The following is a 12,152-nucleotide window of genomic DNA, read 5'->3' on the forward strand; positions in this document are numbered from 1 at the left end:
TGTAGACCAGGCTGGTCTCGAACTCACAGAGATCCACCTGCCTCTGCCTCCCGAGTGCTGGGATTAAAGGCGTGCGCCACCACAGCCCGGCTAAAATTGAACTTTTAAGTAGAAATACCCTCTTTTATCCCTTAGTTTTAAGTTTGTTAGTATTATTTAAATTAGACTTCCATAAAATGGGCCCTGTGCCATGTTCTGTCCATAGGGGAAAACAAATACAATTGAGGAAACAGACATTGAACGATAACAATTGGCTAGATAATTGACTAATTCCAGCACTGGTGGAGGAAAGGCAGGTGGATCTCAGAGTTTGAATCCAGCCTGGTCTACAGAGCATGTTTCAGGACAGCCAGGGCTACACAGAGAAACCCTGTCTTGAAAAATCAAAACCAAAGAAGGAAAAAAAAAATCAGCAGTAGCTGAAACATACAAAATAGTTGTTGATGATGATATCTTAATTTGATCTTTATTACATTTTTACTGTTACTAATTTTATATGTGTTTATGAAGGGGACATCCACATTATGTGTGTGGAGGTCAAGGGACACTTTTGGGGAGCCTGTTCTCTCCCACCATGTGTGTCTTGAACTCATTAGGCCTGGTGGCCAGTGCCTTTGCTCACAGAGCCATCAGGCCAGCCGTTGATGTCATCATTCTAAAAGGCTTACTTACAGTCGTGCTAACTCCTTTACTGTAAGTAATATTCATGCTGAAGGCCACAAAACAAGCAGTTCTGTTGGAAATATTTGTGATTCTAGGATGCTTTGTATCTTTTAGATGTATTATTATTCAACTGATTTTAAAATGACTCCACTTTTGAATTTTTTTGATTTTTTTTTTTTTTTTTTGAGACAAAAATTTTTCTATTAACCCAGGCTGACCTTCAACTCATGGTCTTCCTGCCTTGCCTTTTGTGTGCCAGGAATACAGGTGGGTTCCTCCATGCCCACCTTTATGCATAATTTTGTCTTTTCTTTTTCATTTTAAAAATAAGGGACTGAGGGTGCAGCTGAATGGCAGAACACATAGGATATCTCAGAGATCCTGTGTTTAGCCTGCAACAAATGTATGTGTGTGCTCGCATGCATGCACACATACTGAGTCCTAATTTATAAGCTAACATTGATGTTTGGGGATACGGTTGTTATTTTTACTGGTGCCATGTCCTCTTTGCAGTGTGGCCTCCATAGTTGCCCAGGCTAACTGTTGGTTTTCTCTCCTAGGCCAATGAGGTGACAGACAGCGCATATATGGGGTCTGAGAGTACCTACAGTGAGTGTGAGACCTTCACAGATGAGGACACCAGCACCTTGGTGCACCCTGAGCTTCACCCTGAAGGGGACGCTGATAGTGCTGGTGGCTCAGCTGTGCCCTCAGAGTGCCTAGACACCATTGAGGAGCCTGACCATGGTGCATTGCTGTTGCTCCCAGGCAGGTCTGTACCTGTGCTGCGTGTGTATGTGTGTGTTCCTGTGTGTCTGTATGTCTTGTGGATTCCCTAAACTGTACTGTTTGCAATGGTAGAAATGGGCTGGGTTGTACATAGCTTCCTTCTGTCTCTGTGGAGCTGCACCTGTCTGGTTTCTAGCCAGCTGACTTCCCTTTATGCTTCTTTCTAGGACACTCCTGGATTTAATGCCCTATGGGGTGTGGCTGTAGAGATAGAGAAATTAGAAGAGACAAACCTTAATTCAGTTCTCTGGGATTTTGTTTGTTTGTTTTTCAAGTCAGGGTTTCTTCTCTGTGTGTGTAACAGCCCTAGCTGTCCTAGAACTAGCTCTGTAGACCAGGCTGGCCTCAAACTCAGAGGTCCACCTGCTTCTACCTCCCAAGTGCTGGGATTAAAGGCATGCACCACACTACCACATGGCCACAAAATCATTTTTTTAAAACAGGGTCTCACTATATGACTCTTGTCATGAAGCTCACTATGCAGATCAGGCTAGCTTTGTACTCATAAAGATATCCTGCTTCTGCCTCTGAAATGCTGGGATTAAAGGCAAGTGCCACCACTAGCACAGTATCTTGACACCAGGGCTAGAGGACATAGTATTCACATATCTTCGTGATCCCCTGCATTCACCGCATATGGACATAATAAATAATAAATAAATATATCGCTAAAAGCTTAAAGTTGTCTGGGCAGTGCTGGCGCATGCCTTTAATCCCAGCAGAGGCAGGCAGATCTCTGAGTTTGAGGCTAGGCTGGTCTACTAGAGCTAGTTCCAGGACAGGTACCAAAGCTACAGAGAACCTTGTCTCAACAAACAAACAAAAACAAAACTTAAAGTTGATAGGTGTGGCAGCACACACCTTTGATCACAGCACTCAAGATGCAGAGACAGGTAGATCTGTGAGTTTGAGGCCAGCCTGGTCTACTAGTGAGTTGCAGACAACCAAGAGCTACATAGTGAGACTCAAAACAAAACGACACAACAAAATGCCAAGAAAATGCTTAAAAAGTATAGTACACTGTTGTAAGTTATTTATTTAAAACTGTTGGGTTGGGGCTGGAGAAATGGCTCAGTGGTTAAGAGCATTGCCTGCTCTTCCAAAGGTCCTGAGTTCAATTCCCAGTCAACCACATGGTGGCTCACAACCATCTATAATGACGTCTGGTGCCCTCTTCTGGCCTGCAGATATACACACAGACAGAATATTGTATGCATAATAAATAAATAAAATATTTAAAAAAAAAAAAACTGTTGGGTTGTGGTGTGGCTTCAGGATTGTCTGCCTAATGTGCATAAGTCCTAGGTTCTAGCCCAACACTACCAAAAGAAGTTTTAAAAAACTCATACATTGTTTATCTGTAATAGTTTTCATATGTGTGTATGTATATTTTCTTTTTTTAAATTAAGACATAGTTTCTTTATATAGCTCTGGCTGTCCTGGAACTAGCTCTGTAGACCAACCAGGCTGGCCTTGAACTCAGCAATCCTCCTGCCTCTGCTTCTGGTTGGATTAAAGGTGTGTGCCGCCACCACCCAGCTCGTCCTGCAGTGTCACTGATGTGTTCTTCAGCTGCTAACATTGGTCACGTATGTGAGTCTTATGAGTGTCAGAGTGAAAACTGCAACCCTGTTGGAGCACTGCGGTCAGCCAAAGAGCATAGCTCTGCTGACCCTACTGACCGCCCTGCTCATGGTCTGTCACTTTACTGTCTCCTTTTCCCCAGAAGAACAGCCTCTTTGAAGTGATGCGATTTCATATCTGTTAGTAAAGGCATGACATAGTACAGTTACTGACAATCGATTTCACCTGTTTCTGGTTCTGTTCCGTCCTGTTTTAGTAGTGTGGCTCCTGGGGTGATGGGACACAGGCTTGTGGCTTATCAAACAGTGTGCATCCCGTCAGGTGCCTGTGACTGTGACTAAGAATTGCTTCTGTCTATCTTTTGTAGAACCCGCCCCCACAGCCAGGCTGTCGTCATGGTGATTGGCAGTGAGGAACACTTTGAAGATTACGGTGAGGGCAGCGAGGCAGAGCTGTCCCCGGAGACCCTCTGTAATGGGGAGCTAGACTGCGGAGACCCTGCTTTTCTCACCCCCAGGTGACACCCTGCACTGTGCACGATCCACTCCCCCTTTATGCCTAGTTATGGGGAAAGATTTCTGTGGGGTTCTGTGCTGGGCAGAGGAAACTTGCTTTATCTGCCCCTGTGTAGTGAGACGCCATGGGGATGACTGTGGAGTCTGTCCCAGACTGAAGGCTCGCTGCAGCTCCTCTTGTCTGTTCACTGCAGTGTACTGCAGACCTTGAAGAACCTCCTGAGCCACTGCAGCCCTAAGCTGCAGCTCCCTGATCACCTCATGGCCGCTGGCTTGCTTTGAGGGACACTTCAGAGTCATAAGGCAGGCTCTACCATGTCTTGATGTCCCCCCCAAATTTTCTGAAAAGTTCTAGATTTGAGGGACCCGAACTATGGCATCTTAGAAACAAGACATTTGCCTTTCCTAAGCTGTGCCTCGGGAGACTGACTGTGTGCACTCCTGGCTAGTTTTGACTGAAGACCTGAGTAGCCCTCTCTTGAGGATTCAGTCCGAGGAAGCCACTGTCTCTCAGTGGGGCCCAGGCCTGGCTGGACAGCTCTTCCACACTGACCACATCTCCCTTTTGCTTTCTGGTTCCTGATTTTGTCCACTTCAGCCTGGTTATCATGGCAGCACAGGCCTGTGGAGCCAATACTGGAAGGGCTTTCTGTAAGCTAAGCCTTTACTCCTCCCGCTCATATGCCGCCTCAAAACAGCCCACTGTGAAGTGGGCTCTCTGAGTGACCCCAGGTGACGTCCTCCTGGAGAGAATCCTGGGGACTTTGGTTGGAGGTAGTGGGCTTGTTCCAGGATTTGGCATTTCTGCATCCATGTCTGTTGGGCTATGGTAGTCTCTCCTGTTTGTGCAGTTTGCCTCATTCCCAGTGGTGTTTCCAATCTGAAGTGTCATTTTCATGCTACACTTTATGGATTCCTTTCGACCCTTCTTTCTTTTTTTTTTTTTTTTTTTGTTTTTTGGAGACAGGGTTTCTCTGTGGTTCTTGGAGCCTGTCCTGGAACTCCCTTTGTAGACCAGGTTGGTCTCGAACTCACAGAGATCCGCCTGCCTCTGCCTCCCGAGTGCTGGGATGACAGGCGTGCGCCACCACCGCCCGGCTCGACCCTTCTTTAAGTTGAACTTTCAGGTTAGTTTTCCACAGCCTGTGGGTCCTTCCCCCAGGATGAGGCTGGCCCCTGACCTCAGTGCCCAGGAACAGATGTGTCATGCTCCACTAGTATGCTAATAACTTGTGGAGTTTAGAATCACAGTGCAGGGGCTAGAGAGATGGCTCAGTGGTTAAGAGCACTGACTTCTCTTCCAGAGGTCCTGAGTTCAATTCCCAGCAACCACATGGTAACTCACAGCCATCTATCATGAGATATGGCGTCCTCTTCTGGCCTGTGGGGATAAATGCAAACAATATTGTGTACATAATAAATAAATTTTTTTTTTTGATTTTTCAAGACAGGGTTTCTCCGTAGCTTTTTGGTTCCTGTCCTGGAACTAGCTCTTGTAGACCAGGCTGGCCTCGAACTCACAGAGATCCGCCTGCCTCTGCCTCCCGAGTGCTGGGATTAAAGGCGTGTGCCACCACTGCCCGGCTAATAAATATTTTTTTAAAGATTTATTTATTTATTATGTATACAACATTCTGCCTCCATGTATGCCCGTACCACCAGAAGGGGGCACCAGATCTCATTACAGATGGTTGTGAGCCACCATGTGGTTGCTGGGAATTGAACTCAGGACCTCAGGAAGAGCAGCCTGTGCTCTTAACCACTGAGCCATCTCTCCAGCCCTAAATAAATATTTTTTTTTTTAAAAAAAATCATAGTACAACGAGCATCCCTAGGAGGCTAGGCAGAATCCTGAGTCTTTAACACAGATCTCAAAAGTACAAATGTGCCTATGTACCCTTTTATTTTTTAGTTTTTGAGAGAGCAAGACTGTCTCAAAATAACAACAAAAACCTAGGAAATAAACTCCCTCTGGAGATACACTTTGCTGTCACATTCATGTGCTTTCCAGGGGAGAAAGCTGTGTCTGCACTTACCTTCCTGTTAAAGGGAGTTTGAGTTATAGCCCTCACTGCGTGGTCTTGTGGATTGCCCGGCAGGGCAGGTGGCAGCCCTGGCTGCTCCCTGTGATGGGTGCCCCAAGCTCCTCAGGTGATGTGAGGAAGGGCTTATGGTAGTCCCCAGAGCACAGCCAGCACCCGGACCACTCATTCTCTTCCTCTGCTTTTGTCCAGCGCCTTTCCCTCTCTCCTCCTCCTCATGCCCGGCAGAGACAGCAGCCTAACAGGGCCTCCTCTCTCCTGACTGGCCCTCTGTCTTTCTAGCTCCAACCCTCTTGCCTCAAAGCTGCGCACCGCCCTCACTGATGAGGTCTTTGAGTTTTACTGTAGCCAGTGCCACAAACAGATCAACCGCCTCGAAGATCTTTCTGCCCGCCTGACTGACCTTGAGATGAATAGGTAACATGGATGAATAGGTAACATGCTCTGTGCTCCCACGGAGACTCCCACTGCAGTGTGCTCCCCATCACTGGGTGCTCCTGCTCTGGTCACCTAGTCTAGCAAGGCACTCAGACAATGGGACTCTTCCTGCAGACCCTATCCCTGCATGCCTTGCTCTAGCTTGCTGTTATGTCTCTTCTCCTTTATGCATGTGGCAGCCTTGTCGGCTGCTGTCCCTGTAGGGAAATAGCCTACCATATGAAAGAGGACACTCCAGCATCTTGTCAAAAAATTGTCTTCAGCTGAGTCATGGAGGCCGAGGTGGGGAATTTAAAGATGGGTTTCTGAAAACAAATTTGTAAGTAGTTTTCTGGGATGCTAGGTTAGTCTTGCTCACCTGTGCCCTGGGCCTTCAGTTCTGTAGCCTGCTCTCATTCACATGCAGAGGCTTGACATTGCTTCTTTGCCCTTCCATGCGCGCCTGCTGCTCCTTTCCCCACACTCCTGTTTCTCCCTCACGTATGCATTGCTCATCTCTGCCCTTTCCCCACTGCGTCTCTGTGAGCAGTCCCAGCAGAACCAGCGTTCTAGCGAGTCCAGCGTTCTAGTGTTGTGTTCCCTTTGCTACCTCCGGAAGTACAGCCTCACAGACTCATAGGAAACCTCTTTGGGTTCTTTGTTCATATCAACATGCCCAACTTCCCATTGGCTCAGTGTGTAGAGGGATGAGTCTTTGGCTGGGGCCTTAAAGAAGGGTCTGGAGAAGAGACGGGTTGTCTGTGAAGCTAAGGATGGCATCCTCTGCTAAGCAGAGGCAGCAGACGACCACGCAGGCTCTAGTGGGCAGAAGTATTGTAAGAGAATCCAGTCTTTGATTCCAGAAGCCCCGCTGGCTACCATTGTAGAGGACACATGCTTTCACCTACCCAGTGTTCAGTGCTGGGAAGGTGCCAGCTGCATTCTTCCTGCTGATGAACAGGTGTGAGTTACAGGCATGTTAAAGAAGACATGTATGTTGTCTCAATCACCAAAGATTTTTTTTTCTCTGCTACAAACTTGCCTCTAAGATGCGATGATCATAGCAGTTAGGCGTTGTGGGGCAGAGGTCAGACTAGTATGTGGCTCAGCATGAGTGGGGTGGGATCTCTCACCCTACAAGGCTCTGCTTTCGTTAGGGCACAGTTGTCAAGTACTAGCACCCCAATACTAGTGAGAGAGCTGAATTGTGCCTCCTGGCCTGCATGGATTCCGCAGGGTACACTTGGTGAACCCCCTGTGTAACATCAGGGTTTACATTATGTCACAGGTGTTTGTAGTGTTGTGTTCTTCAGGTACCTTGGAGTAGCTGTAAAAACAATGCACTTTATAGAAACCGAGCTGTCTGATTTACTCAGAGATCTATCTTCAGAATTGTAAACTGTTGCAGGATTTGCTGGTGCCAAGGCTGATAGGTAGACAGAGCAGTCTGTTCTTACAAGCAGAGTGTACTAAAATGTATCGTGCTAGTCAGGAGTCCAGCCAGGAGAGGGAGCCATCCAGTAGGCAGAGGGACTCAGGAGAAGATCTGAGCCCTTCAGCAGCCAGCAACCCAGCGGAAATGGTGCCACGGTTCTCTTTAGGTGCTATGCTATTAGCACCATCTCTCCAGTGCCCTCTATTGGCAGAATGTAGCATCACAAGCAAATGAAAATGAATCCCAGCCATGTACTTCCCAGAGCCACCACACGGTGATTTTGAGTCCAGCTGAAGTGATAAGGGAATAAGTAGATGGCTGGCCTGTCTGCCTGCCCTTGGAAAAGGGAAAGGAGGCTGGCGAGTCCACTGTGAGCTAAGACAGGTGGTTCTTGTTCCTGGAGACAGTTGTATCTTCCTTGGGCCCACAGATTCAGAAGGAAGGCCATGCTCTGATTGGCCCCAGAGCCGGAAGAGGCATGTTGGGCCGGCTCTTGCTGCTGGAGCTGGTCTGTGTTATTGCTCTGGGGTGGCTCCAGGAAGAGTGTCTAAATCCTCACCCTACAGATATTTGCAGTTTGAAGTGTCAGGACCCAAGCAAAAATGATTACAGGCCTTGCTGTCATATAGGAGGGCCTGTGTGATAGCCAGTCAACTGGGGTAATGGCTTCAGAAGCATTTGGGGACATGGCAGTAGCCAGTGATGCGAACCCAAGTGCTGTCAGCTGGTGGGTTTAGGCATCAGGCTTGGTTGGGAACTGTAGCCTGCTTGGTTTCTTCTGAGGTCATAGGAATGGAATGATGAGACCTGGTGAAGACCTTTGCAAAGGGTGTCGTGCATGCAGAGTGGGCATTCTGTGCATGCGGCTTGTCTGGGGCAAGGGGCTGCATGCCTGTGCCCTGCTATCTCCCCAACCCAAGCTTCCTGTTTCCTCTTGTCCTTCGGTCTGCTCCCTGACACTATTTTCCTGTTTGTTTGGTTTTTGCACAGCCCAGCCAAGCGGCTCTCCAGCAGGAAGGTGGCAAGGTAGGCAGAGCCTCGATCACTTGTGAAAATTATGAAATGTTCTCATAGTCATAGTTTCTGATTTTTTTTAATTCAAACTTTCAAGTTATAGTTAATGGTTTGATAGAAAGCAATTGAGGGGAGGAAGAGGTTGTGGAAGGGATTTCTAGGGCCGTGGGTTTAGATCTGGACCCGGGGCTGATAGTAACTTCTGATGTTCCCTCTGCCCTCTCATACTTCCTGTAAGGGCTGGAATGGGCCACAGTCTCTGTGAGTCTGTCTGCTCTAGGAGTCGTTCTCTTAGACTCTGGGCAGCTGCCTGCCCAGTGACTCCCATGGAGAGAAGAGAGGGTGGGATAGGTTTCGCTAGAGTCGTTAGGTTTTTTTGCTTTAGTTTTTTGTTTTGTTTTATTTTGCTTTTCAAGACAGGGTTTCTCTGTGTAGCCCTGTCTGTCCTGGAATTTACTCTGTAGACCAGGCTGGCCTTAAACTCAAGAGATCCACCTGCCTCTGCCTCCCGATTGCTAGGATTAAAGATGTGCGCCACCACCACCTAGAGTTTTAAAGGCCAGCTTCTGTTTTTTGGAGTTTGGCTGCTGTCGACTTCCTGGTATAAAAGGTGAGTTATGCTTCTGCGCTCCAGTTGGCTCCTGGAGGCTTCACGAAGTGAGGGTTCAGGTCTAAGATACTGACAGCCTCAGTTGGGCCAGCCTCAGGTGGTAGTGTGTTTCCTCCCTACGACAAGCTGTTGCTGCTCTATGCTCTTTGCTATCTTCCGAATCTCAGCCTGTCCTCACTGCCCAGCCCTCTCTTGGGGCCATGGGGGAGCATTCCTGCTGTTTTGTACAGGGTGTCTCCTGGCTTTACAACTAGGGTCCTTGCATGCCCCCCCCCACACACACCCTGTGTATTCTGTTTCAGAGACTGCGTCAGCCAGCTCCCTGCCCCAGCCTTCTGTCTTACCTCTTTTTGTTTTGCATATCTTTCTGTGAGCTTCCAGAGAAGGGAAGGAACGGGGTAAAATTTGAGACCTTGGGTGGGAGTATCCTTTGGTTGGTTTGGGTCAAGGTTGTGAATTTTCCTTAGATTTTTCTGTAGTCATTAGTCACAGCCTTTGGTACTGGAGTTGCTGCTATATCTAACTTCTTTGTTTCTTCATGGCTTTTCTCTCTGTGGAAGCTTTGAAGATGTTTTCTTTGCTTCTAAAGAGACTTTTAGTTCGTTCTGGTGCTGCAGGCCTGTATTCACAATTACTTGGGAAGCTGAGGCAGGAGATTCAACTTAGCCTGTATCTCAATTTTTTTAAGAAGTTCTGGAAGCTGGGCGATGGTGGCGCACGCCTTTAATCCCAGCACTCGGGAGGCAGAGGCAGGTGGATCTCTGTGAGTTCGAGACCAGCCTGGTCTACAGAGCTAGTTCCAGGACAGGCTCCAAAGCCACAGAGAAACCCTGTCTCGAAAAACCAAAAAAAAAAAAAAAAAGAAGAAGAAGTTCTGGGAGTGTAGGGTGTATGTCTAGCATGTATGGGCCTTGGGTTCAATTCCCAAAGCCATGTAAAAAAGAAAAAATAAATTTCATGAATCTTGTTGCAAGCCCTCTTTCTCACTAGTTACGAGGAGCAAAGTAAAGGGGAGCCCCTCACCCAGAGGCTAGCTACTAGCAGCTCCAGGAGAATTGTCTTTCTGTGCCTTTGTATCCCCTCATTCTGGAGCAGTGGCTTCCTGACAGCTTGGGGCCTGTGGGAAACAGACTGTGTCTGCACTTGACCGTCTCTGGTTGTTGCCTCTTCAAGAGGGACACTGAGCCCATAGAAACGCCATAGCCACCCAACTATACTTAGTTACAGTTCCACAGGAATGACTTGGCCATCTTGCTCACATTCTCCCGAACAAGCAGTGGCCAGAGGAACTATCAGAGAGCTCAGCCTCCCTTGCTAAGATCCTGACATGGCCAGGGGCAGCTGTCGGACTCTGTGTCTAGAGAAAATCTCTCCAAAGGGTCAGAGGGATCTCATGGCCTGAGAAGGCTGACAAGTGCAGTTTGATCCTTTGAAATAGTCTCTGAGAATTTGTTTTTCTTGTCAGGTGTATTTTTTTTTTTGCATTGAAACTTGGCCTTCATGTTCCTAGTTAATTTATGAATCAGAAGTACATCCTGCAGTATACCTGAAGAATGTCAAAGCATATGTGCAGATTTTAATCCGCTGCCATCGTGCCCTTAATTCTGTTCCTAGAATTCTCAGGAAACACAGGATGGCTGTCCCGTAATTCATGTTGCAGAATGTCTGGGCCTTTATGCATTGTCACTAAGATTTTGCAGTGTCCAGCTGTGACTCTGTGACCTGGCTGTCCTTGTTTGTGGCCCTCTCCCTCAGGCACCTGGACAGAGCAGGCCCAGTGGAATTCACAGCAGGGACGTTATTTCTACCCCTTGGGCAAACTATGGTTCTGGCGAGTCCCGGAGCCTCATGTTCCTCTTGTTACCTGCAGTCCCTCCTCCTGGGGATTCTTGAGTGGAGTTGAAGGAAGAACTCCTCTTCTTGGTGGGGATTAAATAAGCCACACTCCCCAAACTAGACAACCTCAGCTTTACCAAGAGGTCACATCCTGGGTGCTTAGGGACAGCATGTTCCCTTATCCTGAGCTAGGCCCAGGCCTTGGCCGCTACACAGGGTGGCCTCTAGGGTCTAGGGTGGGCAGTTTCCTTTCCAGGGAGTGGCATGAATTTGAGGTCAAGTTCCTGTTTAAAAGCAGTGACTGTCTGAGAACACAGTGCTTGTCAGCAAGCAGCCTTTTGAGAATCTGAGGAAACGTACAGCAGGCTCCAGAAGTAAATGGCTCTCCCAGTGTTCTTATGTTCCCAGGGTAGAGGAGTTTGCTTCCTTTTCCCCCTAAAATATTCATGAGGGGGAAAAAAAAGGAAAAGGAAATGTACAACCTCAGCTAGTGAGAAAGGAAACAGCTTCGGTCACTGATAAAGAGAAATGTCACAGCTGAATCCTCAGTCTGTTAAATCCTAACCAAAGCTGCCTATAAATACTCTTGTTAAAAACTCACCGAAACCCCTTACTTGCCTCCAGATTGTTCCCACTTCATAAGAGAAGGCTCGGTGAGCTTGAGTGCTCTCTTCAGGTCACACCGGTCTGTTTCGAGCCTGACCCCAAGTGTGGGGCACACAGCTTTGCTACCACTTCTGCCCAGTGCCCTGAACCGCAGGTGTATGAACTGCTGCTCAATTAGACGTAGCATAGCTAAGCAAGCTCGTCCAGACAGCTGCAGCTGAGGAGTGACCTCTGCCAAGAGCAAAATGACAAATCCTTGTGGTTCCTTGAGACTGCAGGGTTAGTGTTGGGCCCAGCCAGTCAGCAGCTTTGACCGCTGACACTGGTGCCCCAGAGGACTGCACCTGGGTTCTTCCCTAGTTCATCCTATACTGAGCTCCACCTGTGAATCAAGGTTTGACCTGAGTGACTCCTGAGGTTCACAATGCCCCCAGGACCCCTAACTTTCAGTACCACAGAGAGCACACTGGAAACTAAGTTTTAAGAATATAGGTAGAAGGGGCTGGAGAGGTGGCTCAGCAGTTAATAGCACTGCCTACTCTTCCAAAGGTCCTGGGTTCAATTCCCAGCAACCACATGGTGGCTCACAACCATCTGTAATGAGATCTGGTGACCTCTTCTGGCCAACAGGCATACATGCT

General features: G+C 47.9%; 1 protein-coding gene across 3 annotated transcripts in view; it reads left to right on the forward strand.

The window, feature by feature from the left end:
- Positions 1 to 12,152, forward strand: part of Rab11fip3 (RAB11 family interacting protein 3) — a 78,850-nt gene that overhangs the window by 49,070 nt on the left and 17,628 nt on the right. Inside the window, exons 4-7 of one of the 3 annotated variants that reach the window (XM_005349056.3) lie at positions 1,224 to 1,435; positions 3,404 to 3,553; positions 5,876 to 6,010; positions 8,436 to 8,471. In XM_005349056.3, the coding sequence (XP_005349113.1) occupies positions 1,224 to 1,435; positions 3,404 to 3,553; positions 5,876 to 6,010; positions 8,436 to 8,471 (533 nt within the window). The remainder of the gene's footprint in view (positions 1 to 1,223; positions 1,436 to 3,403; positions 3,554 to 5,875; positions 6,011 to 8,435; positions 8,472 to 12,152) is intronic. The other 2 variants (XM_005349058.2, XM_026780247.1) reach the window with 2 other exon arrangements.

Source organism: Microtus ochrogaster, chromosome 7, assembly GCF_000317375.1.
Source record: "Microtus ochrogaster isolate Prairie Vole_2 chromosome 7, MicOch1.0, whole genome shotgun sequence".
Classification (NCBI taxonomy): Eukaryota; Metazoa; Chordata; class Mammalia; order Rodentia; family Cricetidae; genus Microtus; species Microtus ochrogaster.